We start from the raw sequence: 23,799 nt of genomic DNA on the forward strand, positions 1-23,799 counted from the left end.
GGGTGGGTGGGTGGATGGATGGCTGGATGGATGATGGGTGATGATGGCAGGGTGGGTGGATGGATGGATGAATGGATGATGGATGATGGGTAATGATGGGTGATGATGGGTGGGTGGGTGGACTGATGAATAGATGGGTGATGGGTAGATGCTCAGATAGATGGATGACTAGATGGACGGATGGATGTTGGATGGGTGGGTAGATGGGTGGATGGATGAGTGAGCAGATGGATGATGGATGGGTGGGTAGATGGGTAAATGAGTGAATAGATGGATGATAGGTTGATGGATAGATGGATGGACTAAAGTGAGTAGATGGATGATGGATGGACTGGTATATGGATGGGTGGATAAATGCCATCCCATCCTATACCTCCAGGTGCTACCATGCTCTGCATCTCACAAAGAATTGCTCTCTTTGCAAGGTAAGAGTTATGGCTGCCACCAGAGAAGGAGGCTGGCATGACAGCTGCCTGCTTCCTCCCCATGGCCAGTCGGCTCTCCTCACTCTGTGAAGGGTGAAGGTCAGGAGTCCCAGGGCTTCTCCTCCAGAAGTACTCAGGGAGAGCAGGCCTCTCTAGGTTGGGACCTCCATCTCCACAGAGGTCCCCACACCCTGTTCACCTCTATTCTAGAAACATGGGGGAGCCCAGCTTCAGACTAAAACACAGTTCAGAACTGCTGCAAGAGGACAGTGGTCTTCACATGTGCACACATGACTAAGCACAGATAAGGATGTTATCACATGGGAGACAAACAAAACACTCAGTGAGAAATACATCTGGAAATATAGGATGCTATTCAGACAGCAGGCGGGTGGGGAGTGAAGGACTGTCTCTGTGTTCCCACCTCTCTCCCCTCCCACTGGTCATCAACTTAGCAGCAGTGCTGTGAGTGAATGAGGCTACAGCAGCAGTCACTGGGCACTGGCTGGGTGCAGGAAGCGCCTCATATATGGGCACTAACTGCTCCCCAGAATCCTGCCCTGTGACTCCCAGACCTCTCCCAGGTCTCGTGCTGGCAGCATCTGCCAGGGTGGCAGTGTCTGCTTGATGGGGGCTCTGGCTGCTATTTAAATGGCACATTATTCTTTAGTCCTATTTTCCTGATGATTAAGCTAATCCATCTGAGGCTCACACACAGTCAATAGTCAATTATTTGCCCTGTGGAAGGGAGTAACTGCATGGATAATTCAGGAGTGATGAAAAAAATCACTGAAATTATATTGCCGCTGAAGCCAACTAAGACCAGTAACTTGCTACTACATTGTTTTCACCAAAGAATTACATTTTAAAAGGTGTACATTATACCAGTCTTAGAAAAAAACAAAACAAAACAAAACAAAAAACATGTAATACACATGATTTACCATACCTTAAAAATACACAGTATAAAAGACTATATTTTACATCTTATAAAACTTTGCCAGTTTGGTATAAATGTGACGGCCAATCTTAATAATATCCGTAATTTTCAAAGGTATTTTTATTAGTTTCAAAGATAATGCCTATTATAACATATCAACAGCAAGAGCTAACACACAGTGTGACACTGTTTAATGACACTCACGATGAACTTACTCATAGGAGTGGCCGAGGAGCACAAGTCATTTAATGTGTGGGCTTCATTGTCATATCTTATAACCCTTTCAATTTCTTATAACCTCGGTCTGAAAATGTAGCGTACTTGAGAGCGGTTCTCCCACTGCAGAATGAGATTATGGAACGCATGGCAAAGACGTTTTAAGCTTGAATCACAGTAAATTCCAAAAGAATGACGACAGACGTATTCTTGTCCTTCTCAATATTTTTCCCAACTTAAATGATTAGTGATGAGTGTCCATGGGAAAAGTGGTGGTAATGCTAAATTGAGGGTATTTGGTAAAATGTCCTTTAGTTTTGCCTGTGCATTTGTTTTACCCCGTTCCCTATCTTAGTGACATCTCAATTTCTAAAGCTTAACTGAGGAAACAAAAACAGGCCAATGCTGTGACTTCTTGAGGTGAGGGCAGAGGGGGCCGCACAGATTGGTTGTACTGAGACCGCCCGTCAGTCCGGGAAAGCATCGAGGGTGTGGTATCCCCAGCCCTGGACACAAGCAGCTGGCAGCACGGTGCCCAGAGGGCCCAGGGTCAGGGGTTACCCACTCCAGACACAGACTTCCATTAGGTGCTGTCGTCCTTTTTATATTAGCAAGGCACTGTTACACGACGGCTGACTTTGAGATGCATCTGTTCCTCTTCTTTTTAGGAAGCCACACCAAAAAACTGAGGTTAATTTTATTTCCTGAAGAGACAGGCATCTCCTGCCACAGAATGTCCCGAAGGCCCTGTGGTGGTGAAATGCTGTGCTCCAGTCCTGTCAGGAAGGGGACGCTAAGGGGGTGCCCAGAAGACACAGAGGCAGAGGCACTGATCACACCTGTCTTCAGCTGTTCTCCAGGCTAGATACATCTTTTCACTAAGGCATTTTCTATTAATTATTTCATATTATACAAAGAGAAAAAAAAACAACAGCTTTTAAAGCAGCAGTTCACATCCAAAAACCAGTAGCTTGTGATGTGTATAGTCATGGACAACTTTTGAATCTGGTTTTGAGAAAAAATAATCTAGATTTTAACAACTTAAAACATTAAGTTGAATTAAAAACTGGTATTAACCTGGAGTGCAGAATGTAAGGAATTTGTTCTCTGTTCTTTTAAAGGGGAAATATTTTCACAATGGTTGCTACAGCCTTGCTTTCTGCAGCATGAAGAACAGTTTTAATGTAGAAAAGTCATTAATGAAGAGTGCGGCAAAGGAAATCTCATATAAGCATCTATCTCTGGGAGAAAAACCTTTTCTATGGCTCAAAGCTACAAACTTTAGGGTTTTATAAATATCTTTCCAAAGACATACTCCAGACTCTGAAGCTAAATGATTTCTATTCATGTTTACAGACATGTTTTTGAATCTTCCTTTTTAAGTGCCCCTATCTAAAATTCTATAAAATGCCAACAACAAAAAAGGCACTTAAAAAGGGAAAATAGAAAGTAACTGGCATCAGCAAGATTAATTCACAAAGTCATCTATCCCAGAAAACACTTCTGTACTGCATTAAAGACTAATGCTTCACATTGAAGAATAAAAACTAAATGAATTACCTTTCCTCTCAGAGCGCTTCTTGCGCCTCCTTTTATACCGACGCCCCATGACGCTGAAAAAGGTCCCCATGTGCAAAGGCCCAGTGGTGGACGACGCCATGCAGACACGCCAATGCCAGCGCAAGCCAGCCCCAGCCTCATTCTGTCCCTCAGTCACTCGGGGCAGCAGCACAGCGACTCACTTCAGTGTGCTGGCAGCTGCGACAACAGCAGCCCCTGCCGACCAGGGAGCCTCCTCCTCTGCCTCGGGTCCATTCATCACGCTGCAGTTAGGCAGAACTAGGCTGAAGGGGCCCAAACACCATAATGACTTCAGAGCACACCACCCAGAGGATGACATGTGACAGTTAACCCTTTAGTGCAGTCACGGACAAAACACCACGAGCAGAGGGGAGAGAATGATAGCATGAATCTCCCACAGCAAACACACCAAAGTCCTGTTTAAATGGAAATCCTAATACAAAAAATCTATCAATAAAGAGAGAGTACAGTGTAGAAAATAAAACTGCAAAAAGTAACAGGCTACCACACAACGCAATGCAGGGGCTCAGCAGACGCCAGCTGATGAAAACAGCTCCACAGAAAGTGCAGCTGAGTGGTCAGGATGTCACCAGTGAAATCCCTGGGACAGGAAACTGCAGGCCACTCACAAACGGATCCCCCTGCCCCCAGAGAGCGCTCTTCTCCTCTCGTAACTTTGTGTCCCACCAACACTGACCTGCCTTGTTCATTACTGCAGAGCAGGGGCACGGCTCATGGCCCAGGTGAATGACGCGCAGCCAAGAGAGGGGCCAACACCAACATCTTCCCATTTTCTGCTGTGCCTGGTTTGATCAGCACTGCCAGCCTGTGACTAGCACAGTACCATAACCAGCCTGGGGCGAGCAGGGACACACGTCACACACACGTACGTGCACACGCATCACACACACACATCATACAGCACTTGGTGCCTCTGCCGCTCGGGAGCCAGCATTTAGGGCTGGCACAGCAGAACCCACAGCCTTCAGCCCCTTCTTGTCCAGAAAAATGCTGTTCAGGCCCCAGGGAGATGCTTCCCCTGAGATGGCCTGTGTCTCTGGAACAAAAGGCAGCTGCATCCAAATGCCCTGAAGATTAGGCTGTCTTGGGAGGAGTCCGATTATGGGGAGGAGGCAAGCAGAAGAAGCACTCACAGGCAAAATAAAAAAAAAGACAAATTAATTAACTAGTCAGATTCTTTCTCTTGGCACAATGCAATTACTGTCTCGTGTAACAAAGTACCTTTTCCCAATAATGACCGGCATCCACTTTCTAATTCATTATTCCAAAGGTACACATGAATTAGTGCAATGTTTGTGACAACTGCACATGGCACCTGAGGAAATTATGCCATATTAAGCAATTCTTTAAAATTACTTTTAAACTTGTGTGTGTCCAGACATACTCTGCTTAAGCATAGTGAATTCTTTTCATTTTCTATTGTCTCAGCATCTATCTGGAATATGAGCTGCACTTTCTCCTACTAGCAGCAGAGCTCAGCCAACCTTGACACTTTCTAGTTCTACACTACACCCAAGTGGCTCAAGCCAGTACCAGAGATGAGAACCGAGAGGCATCTTTCACTCAGGCACCTGCCCACACACTTCAAGTGACCCCACTCTACTCCCTTATTTGTTCTGCTGGTTGGCTGCAGTGCTCTCTCTCTCTGCCTGACTCTTTGTTCCTGCCTTGCATGACCCAGGGACAGAGGACTGCCCTTGTGACTCATGGCACCCTCCCTGCTCAAGACCTGTAAGTAAAAATCTTTGAACATGCTTCCCATTGTGTGGTGTGCTGGATTTGTGCCTGAATTTGTGTTGGGCTCCTGGGACCAGTGACAATCAGGCAGGAATAACCTGGACATGGATCAGACAAGAGCCACCAGGGCATCTGTCAGTACACACACATTTCAAGAGGGACCCCCTGGTCACAGGTGGAAAAACGAGACATCAGGCCGTCCGCCAGGCAAAGCAGCATCTCATGAAAGCACTGGAAACAGCACGCCCAGCCCCTTCACTCATCACTAGGGCGGGGCTGCCAGCCACTCTGGCACCGGAAGCCCAATTTAGCTGGAGGCCCTCAAAACACCGTAAAACTCAGGCTCCACGTCAGCAATCAGAGAGATGTCAGACATCAGAATTATCAATAGTTTCATTTCTTAAAAAATTATTAATATGATTTAACTAAATTTTCAAATTTTTAAATTTAAAACAGCTTTAAACAATTTTGATTTAAACATTTCACATTAACTACTTTATATAACTTTTAGTAATTTAGAAAAAATAATATTCTGAAAACAAAAAATTATAATTTTTGTTTGTTATTTACTTAAATTCAAATTTTTGATAGAAACATATTCAAATTTTGTATACTTCAAATTCAATGATATTTTTGGTTTTTTGCTTGTTTGAGACAGAGTTTTGCTCTGTTGCCCAGGCTGGAGTGCAGTGCTGGGATCTCAGCTCACTGCAGCCTCCACCTCCTGGATTCAAGCGATTCTTCTGCCTTGGCCTCCCAAGTAGTGTGCGCCACCATGTCTAGCTAATTTATTTTGTATTTTTAGCAGAGACGGGGTTTCACCATGTTGGTCAGGCTGGTCTCGAACTCCCGACCTCAGGTAATCCGCCCTCCTTGGCCTCCCAAAGTGCTGGGATTACAGGCGTGAGTCACCACACCTGGCCCAATGACATGCTTTATTTTTTAATCCTTTAGATCAAGTGGTGGCAAACATATTCTGTAAAGGGCCAGAGAGTAGGTACTTTAGACTTCATGGCCACATATCTCTGTTGCACTATTTTATTTTTTAACAACTCTTTTAAAAATGTAAATGCTGCACAAAAACAGGCTGTAGGCTGCCGTGTGCTGGCCCTGCATTAAGCCATGAACACTAATACAGCAAGCATTATTTGATATATATGCTTAATACAAAACATAATTAGTGATTTGCAGAAATAAAAACAAAACAATCAATGTTATGGGAGACATATGCACCTATTCATCAATCATGTCTTGATCTGTTACTCATTCAAACATGAGTGGCATCTGAACAGAACACCCAGATATGCACAGTAACAGTTAAATTCAGTGGTCTTTGATATTTTGCCAACATTAATTCATATAAAAACCATAGCTCTCCACATATTTTTTCCATCTTGAAGATGTATTTGCCGAAGACGACACAACGTATTGTATCAATAGTGCGCTGGCTTGACTTAAAACTCTGAAAGATTTAGACATGATATGTGGCCCCCATTTGAACTCTGGTGCCCTAACCACTGCCAGTGTCACGGACAGGCCCAGGGACAGCAGGGCCACCCGAGTGCCCCCAGATGCTGCGTACAAGGAGACGGCCAGCAACTCATCAGCATGCATGGTGCAGCTGCGATGGATTTCTGCTCCAAAGGACAGAGCTGGTGTCAGAATGAGCTTCTGAGATAGAGTAAGGCAAGTGGGGAGCCTGCCGAGAGGAACAGGGGCCTAAGACAGGAACAGAGGCCACATCAGGAGCCAGCAGAGGCCGACGCATCATGGCAAGCTGCCCGGGGGCCCATGCTGTTGCACCCAGGAACATGCGGGTGTCTGAGTTGTGCAGGGCCAGACCTGAAAGGGCCTTTCAAGCTGAGGTGATGCCTTTGAACTCCATCCGGAAAGCCATGGAGAGTCTGCAGGTTTGCATCCAGCAGTAAGGAAGGTGGACTGATTATGTGGGGACAGGTGAGGAAGATAGGAGAGAGGGAACAGGGGACAGTCACAGCCCTACCTCAGGCCAGTAAGGGATGAGACGGCCTAAACTCTCCCATGGTGGCATGGGTGGAGAGAGAAGCTGGGGAGGAGACATGATGCAGAGATCTCACCAGGCCAGGGAGCTGGGCTGGACAGCCAGGGAGAGACAAACAACGCTTCCAGAGGACGGATGGATGTTAGAGCAAAGCCGAGCCCAGCTGCTGGCGAATGCATCTGTGATGCCCATGAGGAGCCGGGAGCTCAGATCTGCTCTACTTCTCGACTGCCGCAGAACTCAGCACCAGCTCCAGTGCTCTCAGAGCCCTGATTTTTCACAAACCGATTCCTCCAACCTTCCCCTGTGGGCAGGACACACAGGCCAGAGTCACTTTGTCACACCTCTCCTCTCTCCATCAGGTCATGGGCAAACCTTCCTGACATACTTTATGGCATTACAGCAAAGGGGAGTCCAGGCCCTGGTGCTAAGGCAGAAGCCTTGGTGTCATCAGGTGGGAGCCTCCCCCGCCTGTCCGGATTCTTTCCTTCAATGCTTACAATACTGGGGCTGTCATGGGACAATGAACTACAGTGGGGCACTTAGGGTCGGCCTGATACCCACCGGCAATCAGCCACTGGTAGCTGTGACTCCACCTTAATTCCTTTTACCCAGCTCATACCCTCACAGAGGCTGTCATGGTCCTGAGGGCTTAGGAACCGACAGGCAGGTCCCTGAGGGCATAAAGGAGTGAAAACCAAGGAGGAGGTGGGTGGGACAGAAGCTGTCTGCAAAGGCTGCCCCCACGTCTGGGGCAGGCTCTTCCGGGAAGCAGAGCCTCCGTTCTCACAGACGCTTAGCTTGTGACAGGGGCTGGGAGGGGAGGACATTTATTTCTGACAGTGACGCCGATAGGCCTCTGTTGTGGTGAGTTCAGGAGGGCTGTACCGCAAGGCCCTGCCCATCACTCGAGGAAGCCTCACCAGACAGTTGGCACAGGCTCTACAGACTCTTGCCCTCTCTTGGTGACAGAGGAGAAGTGGTGATGGTAGAGCAGGAACCGCTGCGTGGGGCTCAGAAGAGAAGCTGAGAGGATGCTGGGAGCAGAAACAGAGACAGGTGCCGGGGGCAGCGTGGGAGCCAGGAAGGTTCACAGTTGCTGACCTGCATGGCTATCACAGTGAGATGGGGGACTAAGGCCAGGGCAACTGCAGAACGCGCTGAGCAACACGCAGGGCACGACTCATAGCTCTAGGGCCAGTCCAGCTGCAGGAGCCCCTCCTTCACTGCAGCTGTGTTGTTCTGTGCCCCTAGGAGGCCTGGTCTGAGACAGATAAGACGACCCATTTTGGTAAAAGAGGCGTGTGGAAAACATCAAATCATCCCCTTCCCTCTGCAGTCTAAGGTAGCACGTTTCACAGTTTCACATTACAAGTCGCCTTGCACAAAATCCTTACCTAAGCACGCATCTGTGCACACATCTGTGCTTAGCTCCCTGCTGGGAGTTCGGGATCTTCTGTTAAATACGGATGCACAGTGTATCTCCAACAGAGGAAGTCAAAAGCAACCCACAGGATTAGAACCAAGAAACCACAAAAGGGAAACATAAATGTTCTTTAATTATTTCAAATAAGAAACAATGAAACCTCTTTTGACCTATTTTATAGTAGAAATTCACTTACTGTATTTGAAAACTGTAAGGGGGAGTTTCTGTAGGTTTATTAATTTAATTATTCCCTTGCCATGCATCAAACGAGTGAGGTGCACAGTCATGAAAAATGACTCCACACTGTGATTAGCCAGGTCTGAGAAACTGAGGACTAGCCAGAAGCTCAAAAACACCAGAGCCATGAACAGACCTGGCTAAGAAGACCTAGTCACCAGGTGAGCAGTGCCATGGCCCCTGAGGAGGGGCTGGCCAGGCCCAAGCACAGTGGCTGCTTGGACTAGCTGCATTGCGTCTCCAGCCGAGGCCCCAGGGGTCTCCTAACAGGGACAGAACCAAAGAAGAAACAATTTGAGAAGAGCCAGAACTTCTAGAGAAGAAGCCAGAATTTTTATCCAGGAGAAAGCACTTAATATTGTCATGGTTTTAGGCAGTCCAGATCAAGCCAATCATAGGGTAAGAAAAAAGGAAAAGACAGATGGTAAAGAGCTGTCTGAACTCTGGATTCTTTATGATGAAATTATTCTGGAGAAATAAAGTGCTTATAGAAGTTGGGTAAAAACAAGGACTGTTGCTGCCTGGTTGCTGGACACACTCACGTTTTCAAAAGTCCAACTCTCTGCCTTCTCCCTCTGGGTCAGGGTTTTCATCTGATTTGGTTTCTACAGGAAGCTGAGCTCAATAGCGGGCTTTAGTCTCTCTAGTTTACCCCGACACCAACCACATTCATGGACAGAGGTGGCCAAGAGGCCAGGCCACTCCCACGGAGGCTGGTGGTATTCTGTGTCCTGCCGGCTCTACTAGGACACAGCCCTGGGAGAGTCCCAGTCCAGAGGAAACCAGGTTGCCTTGCAACTTCCTATCATCCCCTGTTTCCCAACTGATACATAACGCATGATTATTGTTTTCCTTGAAATGAGAAAAGTGTAATTTCCCCATCTCCATTGTAACCCTTACCTTAAAAGACCAAAACTTACGGTAAGCCACAATTCAGAAAAGTATATTCAAGAAACAACTTGCAAAGTATACCTCAACACCCATACTTTAAAATCCCAGCAGAATGGATCAGGTAAGTCTGAAACCATAACCCCATCACGGGCAGTGACAACAGCTATCTGGCCATAGGTAAAGGCTCCTAGTGAGGAGTCCACGGCTCAGTGAGAATGTGGTGAACATGCCTGGCAAAAGTCCTGTCACCTGGTTTGTGTGTAACTTTTCAGGAATCTGGCAGGTCTACTAAATGAGATATGACTTTAAGTGAAAATATGCTAAAAGCACAATCTCAAGAGATATGCTGTCATTAAAAATTAATCTGGGATTACAGTTAACATTGTGAAAGATACCATGGTAAGCTTGTTGAGAGATCCTGCCGGCATCCTCCCGCTGTGCGCCCATCTTGGGCTCTGCGCGCCACCTTGTCAATGAAGGCAGTTGTTCTGTGCTTTCTCAGATTCTGTATTTGTCAGTTAGGCATCCAGTCCTCACAGGACCAATTCTATTAAGTACGTTTTCTTATTCCTAATGCTCTGGCATTTGTGGGCCTTACAGACACAGGGAGAGACTGGCCTTCCCAGGGCTTAGAGCAGCACAGGGTTCCAGGAGGGTGGTCGGCTCTACCCACCTCCCTTAGCTAACTTCCTGCCTGCCCTAAATCACCCAAGGGCCTGGTAGCGGGCAGCTAGTGATCTTTCCTACAGCCTAAGGCCCACTGGAACTGTTCACACTAGCCAGCCCTACACCGGTGCCCTGCCCTGCCTTTCCCACAGAAACCCCACTCAGGCTCTGTCCTGGGCTTTCCTGTGGCTCCTTTCTGCCCCTTGACTGACAACACTGTGTCCATGGGCCTGCTTGGAGCGAGTGCCCCTCCTCTAGGAAACGCAAGTAATAAAAGTCTCCTTTCAGTGGCAGAGGCCTCTTGAGTTCTGGTTCCTTGGTCACCTCCACATGCTACAATTCTGTGGGCACAAAGGAGACAGAACAGTTCTCAAGACCTTCTTGGTTTAACAATACATCCTTTTAGACTCGTCTATGAAACACAAAAGCATGCTAGTTTCTGACTATCACACTGCATAATCCTATTTGATATTTGTTCTGCATTCATATAAAAAGTTAGATTAAAATGGTATTTACATATATTTTGCCTTCATTTTCATAAAGAGATCATTTGGTTTTTTCCTCATCAAATGACACAGCCCAATGCAGAGTAAATCTTCCTACCATCAAAAATGCATATTTTTTGGTTTCTTGAAAGTCAGAGTAATTTAGACTCTCCCGGCACAAGACAAGCCGTGCCCTAACTGTGGTAAATCTGTGTGCCAGCAAGTGGAAAGGTGCCCTAGTGGGGCACTGGCTCTCTTACTGCTTATTAATTCATCTTGCAGTCACTTCACATGAAGTTATGAGAGTTGAAGTAATGTCCTCACAACGTATCTATGGTTCTCTTCCTTTTTCTTCCCATTTCTTTTTTCTACCTTTAGGATTATTTAAGAGAAACATAAAAATAGAATGTCCGATTCATGAGAATCCAGAAACTCACAGCAGAATAGCAATGATTCACTGTATCACGTATGGTTTCTATGATGATTAAACTGACAGCTTACAATTTTAATAAGATACCTTAAAGCTCTTTTTTCCCAACTTTAAAAGTTCATCAACTTCTGACTTCAGCTGCCATGTCTTTGCAAGTTAATAACTGTTTAATTCTAGGAGAATGTCACAAATAGCCATACACCATTTAGCATCTGACATTCCTGGTATCTAATTAATTTTATTTTTATCTATGTCCTCAGAGTAAAGTTCTCAAATTTAATGTTCCCAGAATATTAATTTAGGAAAACTCTTAAAAGCATTTTTCTACTTTTACAAGAAGGGAAAAAAATGAGTTTATTAGAATTCTAAAATCTCTTTGAGAGCAATTTATTCATTATTTACATAAAATCAACACATGGGAAATTGTAACATGACTTAACGTAATATTAAAGTACCTCAGAAATGTATGTTAATAAGAAAAGTAGCAAATATTCACTCATCTACCTATTTACTGAGCATCTGCTATGTGCCAGTACTATACTAAATGCCTGAGATACATCAGCGAACAAAAAGACGTTAACATCTGCTTTCCTGGAGCTTATGTTCTAATAAGGAAAAAAAAGACAACTGACAATGGGTGTCATAAAAGATTAAATGCCATCAAGTGTCAATGGACAACAGTGACTGTTATTCTAGGAAGATGGCTGGATGTGGGAAGGCAGTAGTGGCTATGCCATTTTGGAAAAGACCACAACAAACTTCAAGGTGGTGAGGAAGGTGGCCATAAGACAGCTGGCAAGAGTGTTCTGGAAGGGAAGATGGAAGGTTCTAGGTAGCTGCAGCACCTGAAACCGCCCAGGAACAGCCAGGCAGCCAGACTGACAGCAGCACAGTTACGAGAGAGTGAGAGGAGATGGAGGCCACTCTCCACATGGGACCTCCTGGGCCACAGTGAGGACAGGGCAGTCACATGGTGGCAAGAGATTGTGGCAGCATCTTGAACAAGGGCTTTAATCTAGTTCTGACCTAGTTTTAAAAGGAACACTCAAGCCAGAGTTGGGGACAGGGGCACAGGAGGCATGTTCTGAAGGCACTGCCCACAGGCCTCCTGGCGGCCATGTGGAATAGAAGAGAAAGGATAGGCTGCCTTCAGCCTGAGCGCCTGGAAGGAAAGAGCTGCTGAGATGGGAAGATTATGGCAAGAGCAAGGGAATGAGAATTTGGATGTCTTAAGTTGTGGAGGTCTACAGACGCCTGACAGAAGATGCTGCTGGCCTTGGGGTCTGAGTCTAGAAAGCAGGGGGAAGGTGTGGGCCGGAGACACAGGTGTGGGACTCACCCATAGAGGTGAGGCTGGGTGCAATTCCTGAGTGAGGAGCATAGTGCCAGGAGGTTAGGAGAGGAAGAAGCAGGGAGCCAGGAAGGGCACCTGCCAAAGCAGAGGGCACAGGAAAAGTCGGTTGAGTGATGGCCACCTGCCAATCACTACACATGCATTTGCTCATTTAAACGTCATCAAATCTCAGTAAAGGAGACTGAGGTTTCAGAGCAGCGGCCTGGACATGGCTGCTATCTGTTTTACAAGCATCATAGATGCCATTTGAGCTTTGGCTTTTGTGGGTGGAGCCTGCACAGCTGTGTAGCATGGCCATGGTTTCGGCAAAGCAGTAACCAGCACAGAGTCACGAGCTGGTCCCCCTGGTCAAAGCCCTGCTCCCTCTTCTACTAGCCAAGGGCCTTAGGCAATTTCTTACCTTCTGGGCTCCTCAGATGCTCCCTCTGCAAAACACATGACAGAGCCAGGACACACCCCTGAGTTCATGGGGTACCAAGTGAGGACGCTGCACCCCCAGTAGGCAGATCCCACATGGCTCCCACCACCTCATGGGGAGGAGCCTGGCAGCCAGCTGGGCTGAGTCGCTGACCAAGGTCACATGCTAGCCATGTACTAGGACCCACTCCAAACCCAGAGCTCTCCAACCTGGGGACCCACACTCCACCCTGCTACAATGCTGCCTAATTAAAGAAAAAAACACAGCCGGGAGCGGTGGCTCACGCCTGTAATCCCAGCAGTCTGGAAGGCCGAGGCAGGCAGATCACGGGGTCAGGAGATCGAGACCATCCTGGTTAACACGGTGAAACCCCATCTCTACTGAAAAAAAAATACAGAAAATTATTTGGGCGAGGTGGCGGGTGCCCGTAGTCCCAGCTACTCGGGAGGCTGAGGCAGGAGAATGGGGTGAACCCGGGAGGCGGAGCTTGCAGTGAGCCGAGATAGCACCGCTGCACTCCAGCCTGGGCGACAGAGCGAGACTCCGTCTCAGAAACAAAAAAGAAAAAACAAAACGACTTGAGTTTATTTTATCAAGATTCCTTACAATATTAATTAAGTCAAATAACATACACGTATTTCTTCACAATAACACATTTCTGTTTTCTGAAAGAGGATGGTTTCAAACAGAACAGACTAAGTACAACTTGCAGTCTCCTTGCAACATTCCTCCACTTCTTCACACAAATGAATTCAATTAAGTTTTTTCCATTGGCTTTAAAGGTGACTTTACCAGGCAACTTAGGGTTAAAAATCAAAGTCTACACTTCTCAAATTAGTATAGCAGGTGTTCGATTTGAAAAACAACAAAAAGGCAGGAGCCAAAAAAAGGAGACACTTGACTTGAGGGACCTTAATTAGCTGCGGTAGCACAACGTGGCTTAAAGCAAGCAAGCAGCCACAGACAGTGACCAAGGGTGGCTCAGGTAACCCAGGGGTAGGTAAGGTGACCCGGAGTGGCCAAGGTGGCCCAGGGTGGCTTAGGATATACATTGACAGGTATTTCTTTAAAGATTCTTAGGCATTATTTAAAAACAATGTTTTCTATAATTGGCTATTAAAAATAAAACAGAATGCCAATCCTTTGAAATATATTCTGTAAAACTGTTACTACATATTTAGATCAAGAGAGTATAGGCTAATTTTTTGGATTTTAACATAATTATTACCTATTTGGAATATTAAACTTAAAACAATAGAATCATAAAATTATGTTACACAAATACTACACAAGCAAAGTAACAACTTTTTTTCTTTTTTTTTTTTTTTGAGACAGGGTCTCACTCTGCCGCCCAGGCTGGAGTGCAGTGGCGTAATCTCGGCTCATTGCCACCCGTCTCCTGGGATCAGGCAATTCTCCCACCTCAGCCTCCCGAGTAGCTGGGACTATAGGCATGCGCCACCACGCCTATAGTGGTGTAAAATATGTAAAAATTTACATATTTTAAAAATAAATAAAAAAATTTATTTTTACTTTTATTGTTTGTACAGACAGGGTTTCACCATGTTACCCAGGCTGGTCTCAAACTCCTGGGCTTCAGCAATCCTCCTGTCTCAGCCTCCCAAAGTTCTGGGATTGTAGGCTTGAGCCACCACTGCCGGCCACAGTTTTCTGAACTGCAAAAGACGTGCAAAGCTTCTCATTCCATAACACAATAAGCCCTTCCACAGACTTAATTTATCAAATTTATAAATTACTTGATAAAATTTTATTTACAATTCAGATCACTCACTGAATTAAACCAGCTGTAAGTATTCCATCTCACTGCCTCATGGATCCTCTAAATGGTGAAAATAAACAGGGACCAGAAAGTTCTCTGAAGGAAACGGGCTTCTGGACGCACATTGGGAATGCAAGCAAACACACACACACACGCGCGCACGCATGCACAGACGGTGTAAAGACAGGAGGTTTGTCCTAGTGGCCACCGCTCAGAACACCACTCAGAATGCCACTGAGCCTCCGCCACTGAGTCTTAGAAGCGGCCCTACAGCGCCATCTGCTGTTTTGCAGAGGCCACTCAACGCTCCATGCCAGAGCAACCAAGCCAGGAGCCACCCGGAAGCTACCAGGCATGGGCTGCCAGGGGCCGACCTGTACCTCACAGCTTGGTCCGGGTGCTCTGCTGAATACAAACCATCTGACAGGACAGCAACATCAGAAAAGGTCGCCCTGGGCCCTGATGGGTAGGACACCTGCATGGAGTGAGAGGAAACTTTTTGGGGTAAGAAGAATGTTCTCTACCCCGACTGCTTGGTGGTGTGGCACTGGCATACATTTGTCAGAATATATCAGAGTGCACACTTTAGAAGAATGACTTTTGGCTGGGTCGAGGCGGGTGGATCACCTGAGATCAGGAGTTCGAGACCAGCCTTGCCAACATGGTGACACCCTGTCTCTACTAAAAATACAAAAACTAGCTGGGCGTGGTGGCAGGTGCCTGTAATCCCAGCTACTCAGGAGGTTGAGGCAGGAGAATCGCTTGAGCCCGAAAGGCAGAGGTTGCAATGAGCAGAGATCATACCATTGCAATCCAGCCTGGGCATCAAGGGTGAAACTCTGTGAAGAAAAAAAAAAAAAAAAAAAGACTTTTATTGTCTTTACATTTTACCTCAGTAAACACAGTTTTAAAAAAAATCAGAAATTCCAGAAGAAAACAAATTCTGTAAGAAAGGTAAGTCTCAATTTGAAATAAAAGAAAATACATGTATTTCAAGAAGAATGAATTAAATGGGTTCCAAGAAACAGAATGAATAAGCTGGAAAAGGCTGGAGACAGCATAAGAAAGGCAGTGGTCCCTCTCAACAAGAAGACACGGAGAGGCAGAAGTGCTGATGCTCAGGGCCCACAGGCGCATAGGACCCCACACTATCACTCACCGCGCTCGCCGCGCCCGACGGGCACCTTCCCTGCCCCACACGACAGAGGAGGAAGTGGAGCGGGGATCGAGGCACTTGCTCGATCCAAACTCAACTCCATTCCCCACTCCACTCTACCACTCCATGCCAGGCAAGAATATGGGAAAAGAGAAAACGGAACCAAAAAATCAAGTACACCAAATCCAAGTATAAAGCAAATTAAACTGTGGCATGACTTTCAGCAATCGTCATAATAATGTCAGTGCCACGTATGAATTTGGAACTTTGATTGAACCAAGGTTACAGAACAGAAAAAGTTTTCTACTTTGGTAACACAGAAAACAAACAAGACTCACGCCTGTAATCCCAGCACAGTGGGAGGCTGAGGTGGGAGGATCACCTGAGCCCAGGAGTTCAAGATCAGCCTGAGCAACACAGCAAAATCCCGTCTCTACAAAAACTACAAAAATTAGCCAGGCGTGGTGGTGGACGCCTGTAGTCTCAGCTACTCAGGAGGCTGAGACAGGAGAATTGCTTGAACCCGAGAGGTGGAGGTTGCAGTGAGCTGAGATTGTGCCACTGCACTCCAGCCTGGCAACAGAGCGAGATTCTGTCTTTAAAAAAAAAGAGAAAAAAAAGAAGACAACGGACAAAGCTCAGACAAACTGACACCACCGAGGAGGTGAGGGCCGGATAAGTGCTTCTGCTGCCTTCCACACAGGAAACTGAGAGGCCGCCCAGCGCCCACAGGCCACAAGCACATGGGTCACTCAGTCTCTAGGATGACCAGCAGAGGGGCACAGCTTCAAGCTTGGTAAACTGACCCAACGCTCATCCTCGAGCCCTTTTCCCATGCCCTTCTACCAAGGGTGCCACAAGAATGAAAGGCTCATTTTCTCAGTCTCTTTTGTGACTAAAGCTGGCTACAAAACAATTCTGGCCAAGGAGAAAGACACAGTTCTGGCCAAGTGAAAATATGCTGGGGGCAATCCCTCTGACAAAACGAACAGACAAGAGCTCCACTGCCTGCTCCTTCTCAGCTGTTCCTGCCTTAAACATAGATGTGATGTCTAAAGCTGCTGCTGCTGTACTGCAATGATACTGACCCAGAGCCCTAACACGGCTGAACTTGGAACTAGCTCTAGCAAACTCCTCCCTCTGGATTACCAATGACATAGTAAGTGTGTGTATACGTCCAAGGTGTGTTAAGATACTGTGAGTCATGCTGTGACTTTCACCCAGAATCAATCTAAATGATACAGGAAAAGAAGGTTGGAGAAATGTCAGGGAGCTAAATCCTCCTCCACGTGAACTAGCAGTGCACAGATAATGTCTCAAGTTCATAAATCAAACCATAGCAAGTGCAGGATGCAGCCCTTTCTCTTGGTTAAGCTCCTACTATGGTGCATCTCTGTCACTTACAGCCAATCCTAATACTAATTAATACAGAAATACAAATATCTAAAATGCATTTTAAAAAATCAGTGATGCCTCTGAGGAGGGCAAGAGCTATACTCTATTGCTTCTCATCAAAAGCCCTTCGAAGTTTGAGGAGATCACTTCCATAGAAGTTGAAATTAAGCACAGGTCTGCTCTTTCCCTGGCACCAGCAGGCCCAGCCTCTCCCCACTCTCCGGCTCACCAGGCTTCTGGAGTCATATCCTGAGCCCCTCCCGCGTAGGGCGCCCACCTCCCATGCCATCTGCCTGGAAAACACACCTGGGTTTCCAGACTTGCTGCAACCCTACATCCATGAACTCTCCTGCCCTGCCTCCTGGGCACACCTCCTTCCATCCCCACTTTCCTCACAGTGCCACCATCATCACAGGATTCCTCCCCTGCACACCCACCAGGCCGTTCACACGCAGCAGGCAGAGACTGCATCTGAACCCTCAGTGCCTCAATCAGAGGCAAGGCAGAAGCCGACCTCTGTCACTGAACGCAGACATCCTCACGCCATCCTCTGCGGAGACGTCAAATGTTTTATTTTAAATTGGATTGATGGGCCTTCACTCATTAGGGTCACTAAAGCATAAAGCTCCTGCCACACCCAAAGTGCCACTCATGTACCCTCAGACCAAGGAAGGGCAGCCAGGGGGCAGGAATGGCCAAGAGCCCCACCCCCACCACCAGCATGGGTAGGCATAAGTTAAGAAGGGGGTTAGGAGGAGTCATCAGTCTTTCAGAACTCTCCACATACCAGGATCACAAGGGGCTTTACAAGGGGCTGCAGGCTGGAACCTCGGCCTCCAGCGCCTTACACGGGGGAATCTGTCCACAAGAGGGAGCTGCTGTGTCACTCCGAGTCCCTCCACGTAGAAAAAGCCTTTGGGAAACACTGAACAGAAGTAAATTCAGATTGTACTGGATGTACACATGAATCTTCTCACTTCTTTCCTCTCACACACACCAGTCTTCAAGGTATCTGGATTCATTACTTTTAGTTCAGTCATGCTCAGAGCACAACAAAGCTAAAAGAAAATTACCAATTTCTAAGAACTTCAGATCTTTGTGATTTTACACTCAACAGTGTATATTTTGTTAAATTCTTATCTATTCAAGTCATACTTCTGTGGTTAATTGTGTACTTCTTCAGAACCTTAAAAGTCACATATAAACTGGGAATCCAACCACTTCTTAGGAATTTATTTAACTGGATGCTGTTTAAACCAAGCTTTACACAGATTATTTCTTATGTTTTAAGTGGAAAACAATCCCAGTCACAAACTCCCTTGTTCCACACCTACCAGTGTCCCTGGGCCCTGTGGACACCAGCTGGGGCGGGCTTCTCCCTGCAGTGCACCCACCAAGCGACCTGGGGGAGAGCGGCCGGGTACCTCCTCTGGGTTCAGGAACACTCCTGCTCTCCCAGCAGTTGCTGGCTGGCGGGGCAGCTCTACTGTTTTCTACCCCCTACTAGCTGTCACCACAGGACTGGTCTGTCCCCACATTTGTCCCCAGGCCTTGGTCAGTGCCTCCCCACAGGGGCTCAGTACATGTCTGTTGTTAAAGGAATGACTGTCTCTTGAGCACTGCTACAGGTTCTGAAACGTGATGCCGGGTATAGCAAACACCATGACTCCACAGCTCACTTCACAAGCAGCAGTTCCACTTAATTGCACCACTTCATGTTATTTTCCCTAAATCTGGTGTATCTGTAGTTTTTCCCTGTCATCTCAGCTTAGGCTGAGGCCCCAGGTCTGAGGAACAGTGCTAAGGGCCCCCCTGTTTTTAAGAGCAAGGTCTCCCTGCCCACTATGTAGAGCTTGCTGGAAGACTGGAAAGCAGGGCACCTGACAGGAGGCCAGAACCAGAGCTCAGAGACCAGTGGACTTGTCCTAAGAGAGCGAGTCCTCATGGCAGCCAGCCACCAAGCAGGGGAGGGAGTGCATGGTCCTCCACTCCTTCCCCTGGTTTTACTCCCCTCCCTCTGATCCCTCTGATCCCTCCTACTCCCATGGGCCCGGGGCCATCACAGGATGAACACAGGCGCGTATGACTCGCACTGTGTCCCTGCTCTGATGCTGCCTAGTCCCGTGGCTGCTGGTGGCCTCCAAAATTAGAAGGGTCTTTGGAAGGGGCTGTGCAGGGTCAGATTTTCAGGACAACATTCAGCTTCACCCACCCCATCACAGAGGACCCACCAGGGAGGGGGAGGGACAGCAAGTCTCCACCGGGCCCACCTGCAGTCCAGGACCACAGGACGCACGGAGGGCCCTCCTGACTGTGGCCACACCTTTCTGCTGACATTCCACACTCGGCATGTTTTTTTCCAATTTCTCTAATACATTTTGAAATGTGGATAGCAGGCTTGTCAGTTCTGGAAAGGCTTTCTCGCACTCTGCCTTCATCTTCTGAGGCCTCACTTTGCTTTTCGACCTAAATTAGGTCCTGTCTCTTCCAGTCTTTCCGCTTCATTAGGGGCTACTCTGTCCATCTACCGCTTACGGTTTTGAGGTCACCCACTCAGGACCCTGCATCTGTGTGCACTGACAGGTGGGCGTCACACGGTGGTCCTGCTGACAGGCGGGTGTCACACGGTGGTCCTGCTGACTGGCAGGACTCACCCAGCTGTCAGCAGCAGCCAGGGATGTGGTGCTGGCTGCGCCTGACCACAACTGCCGTCACCCACTGACCTAGATGGCAAGGCGTCTTCATCCTTGGGATCTTCAACTCATGGGGCCTGCTCTAGCGGGGTCTCAATTTCTCGCTGGATGAATGGGGTGGCTCATGGCCATTTCAACTTCATCTTTGTAAAAAAAAAAAAAAAAAAAAAAAAAAAATATATATATTATATATAGTATTTATTGTATATATTTTATCATATATATATCTGTGCAGTCTTTTGCCCAAATTCATGTACTGCCTTGGTCCATGGGGGATCTGTTAGGTTCTTATGTACTGGCTGGAACCACTAAGCCAGGCGCTCTGGGACTGATCCTCTGCTGGGCACACTACCTCTGCCAGGTGCACGACAGCCCATGGACCAGGCGCACCACCCGAGTGCACACCACCCTGCCGGGGGCTCACACCCCATGTCAGAACACTCCTCCTGTCAGGCGCATACCATTGTCAGGGCTACCCCCCCCCCCCCCCACCCCCCCCCCCCCCCCACCCCCCCCCCCGCGCACACACCGTTGGGCACACACCTCTTTCAGGTACACACCTGTCAGGCACAGGTATGACAAATTCTTTTCTCAGTCAGTGTAGTGTTAGCATCCTGCCCCTGGGGTACACACCTTGTACACTCCCCTGCCTTGCAGGTGGGAGGAACTGTGAACATGATGGGATATAGTGTTGCATAAGGCAAAGGTGAAGTGATTTTACAGATGCGATTAAGGCATCTCATCAGCTGACTGAGTTCATCAAAAGGGAGATTTTCCTGGGTGGGCCTGGCCTGATCAGGTAATCCCCTGAAGGATGGGAGAAGTCAGAAAGGAAAGGAAGAGGGGAGACCCTTGCGTAGACGCCTTGGGAGGCAAACTGCCATGCTGGGAAGAGGGCCACCGGGCAGGGGCTATGAGCAGTCTCCAGGAGCCAAGCGCCACAGGCCTATGGCCATGAGGAACTGAGCTCTGCCAAGAGCCAGTGGGCTTGAAGAGCACCCTCAGTCAGATACAACGGCAGACCCTGCTCAATACAGGCACCTTAACTACTGACACTTCAAGGAACAGAATCAGGGGCTCAGGCTTCTGAACAGAGGCTGACACCCCTTCGACAACTGTCTGATTCCACCAGGGAAATGAGCTGGGCTCACCATGGCTTTGCACCCAGAAGCACATGACTATGAAAACTTGACAGATGAGCCACCAACCAGCAGACAGGAAGTAGGACTGGAGGAGCTGGCACGGAAACGCTGAATGTGGCTTTGGAATATTGTTAGTACTCTCTTTAACGGTGTATTTTCTAATGTGCGCACAAGGAAGCCCCTTTTCTTTCTTCTTCGTCTATCTCTAGCCCTAAATCCAGTAGACTCTGCTCTCTGCTTTCAAAGCTGAAATAAAACACTGTTTAGGCGACATCTTACTCTCCTGAACTTTCAGAATTCAGGAATACTCATGCTAAGACACTTTACTCTTCCTGACAATGGAGTTTATTGCATAGGTTCAGTAAGAATGTGTCCTCCTTTATAACTGGATGTAACTGGACAAAAAAAAAGTGCCACCAATCCCACATTTGGAGTGTCACATCTGAAAGTGAACTTCACATCCCCTAAGCTCATCCACAGGAAGCATCTGTGCCCTGTGGAGCCAATGCCCACCCAGCCCCACAAGGGAGCAGGCCTGGTCCCTGTTCTACACTTCATGGGGGCCCAGAAAATTGTGAGGGCCTCAAGTTAAAGAAGTTCAACATTTTTAAAGACTATGGGCAAAACCTGGTGTGCATACATTTCTTGGGTCTGGCTTCCTAGTTCCAGGGTAGAAGAACAAATAAAAGCAATCTTAAAACTCTCTGGAATAACAGAGGCTACTGGAAAAGCCATCTTAGTTCCTCACAAAGCTTCAGACAGAAATGAATCCTCTGACCTGGCCAGCTGCTCTCCCCCTGCCCCTCTGCTGACCTTCCAATAGGACGCCACGTGCCTGAGTGCCTCTGAGCGGATGCAAATCAATCAGGCCCAACACCACACAGACAGCTTCCTGGTGACAGGGGTCACACCAGAAAAGCACATTCAGAGAGACTTCTCGTTCTCAGCCAAATTTTTACTCTATGTCAGTAATCTTTTGAAATATTTAGATACTAAAACATCACCTTTGCTCAGTTGGTTGTTTCAGTCAAGAAATTACTTTGAAGGAAGAAAAATGTCAAGTTTTTGTCACAATATCTGAGGACCCAGAATTAGTGTCCTCATAATAATGTGCTTCATTCAAAGGCCCTTATTGGCCTGACCATCCACCCGGACTGCCCATCTCCAGAACCTCCACGCAGAGAAGAGCCCTGCAGAGGCTCACGGAGCTCTGCACCAAGACGCCGCCAGGCACCAGGACAGAAGTCAGCACACAGGACACCCCAGGGAGGGCACCTCCACACTGTGTAAGCCTTGAATGACGGCTCCCTCCTTCTGGCCCCAAGAGCCCCCGTGAAAAGCGCCAGCCCCTAAAGATGCAGCTGCCTCTTGGCACTGGGCTCCATGCCCCTCCTCACTTCTCCTTTCAGTCAAGGCTTCAAGAGAACTCTAGTTCCTGACCAGTCGGTCAGGCGGCCACACCACACTGTGCACAGAGCAGGAGGCAGCAGCGATGCCCGGTGGTAGCAACAGGTAGCAACATGAGAAGTGGCTTAGGCATCACAGTGATATGGGCACTCCTAAACCTCCAGGAGGGAGCAGGGCCATCCCGGAAACAAAGAATGGTCCTGCACAAAAGGACTTCCATGCAGGTGGAAAGGCTGTTCATAATTCTCTAAACCCAGGCCCAGCTGAGTTTTGCATTCACACAATGTGTTTTTCTACACTTTTAACATATACTCAATGTTCCAGAAACACAGAGACTATCTAGAGACAGGAAAGGCCGAACACTGCTTCCTTCAGGGTTCACCATTTCAGAAAGTAACGCCACTCAGCTCTATTGCTTATGGTTTTCAGGTCACCAGCTCGGTACCCCGTATCTGCCTGCACTGACAGGCCCACTCCACTCAGTGGTCCAAGGGAAAGCAGCAGTGCCTAAATGTTCACTCAGTGGCATAGAAAAGTATTTTATTATGTATCTTCAATTTATCTTTATATTACATTTGGGCATGACATGGCTTTTTAACATTATATGGCTATAATTATATAAGGTAATATCTTCTATGAACTTCATTTTAAAATAAAAAGATGAGTTAATAAATATTTGTTAGAAAAAGATGATGTGGCGTGTGGTGGCAATGAGAAAGAGACTAAGAAAGCTTTCCAAGTTTAAACAAGAGTCAAGGTTTCCTGAAGTCAAGGTAGATACACAAATTCTACCTAGTGTATCCCCCCAAGGTGTTCCAGCCTCAGAAGATAATCTCATGTATAAAAACACAAGAAATAACTTCAGTCTTTCCAAGCAAAAAGAAAGGCAAAACAGTGAGTTTGCCTGAAACTAAAAATAACACCCCACACCTACCTACAGTGCGACCTGTGGCTACACTGCACAGACAGCACTAAGGCAGGACCAGGGAGGGAGGAGCAGAGGGAAACCAGACAGTGCAGTGAGGCTGAGGATGGCCGTGCTTCCAAAGATTTTCCAGCCAAAATCTTTCATGTTTATTTATTTTTATTTAAACCACCCTGAAAAGGGAAAAGAATAACACATCAAACTGTTTGCTGCTGAAATTAGCTCTTATTTTATGAAAAAAAGGAAATACACGATTTCTATTCGCAGCTAACATTTAGTAACACAGAATCAGGAGGAGGAGATGTGACTCATCATGTCGTAATATTTTATAAATTCCAGCTCTGCAGTTTTGCTTTCTCAGCACATGCTTTAGATATCTCCTTCTGGCCTGATTATTTTTTCTATGCTTTTAAGAACAATTTATTGGTGCAAAGGATTATAAATAATTCATTTC

General features: G+C 47.1%; 1 protein-coding gene across 11 annotated transcripts in view; it reads right to left on the bottom strand.

The window, feature by feature from the left end:
* ADARB1 (adenosine deaminase RNA specific B1) overlaps nucleotides 1–23,799 on the bottom strand; it is a 138,700-nt gene that overhangs the window by 60,706 nt on the left and 54,195 nt on the right. The window contains exon 1 of one of the 11 annotated variants that reach the window (XM_017888763.1): nucleotides 19,902–20,014. The exons of 8 other annotated variants lie outside the window; for them this stretch is intronic. In XM_017888763.1, coding sequence (XP_017744252.1) covers nucleotides 19,902–19,923 — 22 coding nt within the window. In that variant the 5' untranslated portion in view covers nucleotides 19,924–20,014. Of the gene's footprint in view, nucleotides 1–19,448; nucleotides 19,860–19,901; nucleotides 20,015–23,799 lie in introns of those variants that run through there. 2 more of the 11 variants (XM_017888758.1, XM_017888755.1) reach the window with 2 other exon arrangements.

This window comes from Rhinopithecus bieti, unplaced genomic scaffold (genome assembly GCF_001698545.2).
Source record: "Rhinopithecus bieti isolate Rb0 unplaced genomic scaffold, ASM169854v2 scaffold_18153, whole genome shotgun sequence".
Lineage (NCBI taxonomy): Eukaryota > Metazoa > Chordata > Mammalia > Primates > Cercopithecidae > Rhinopithecus > Rhinopithecus bieti.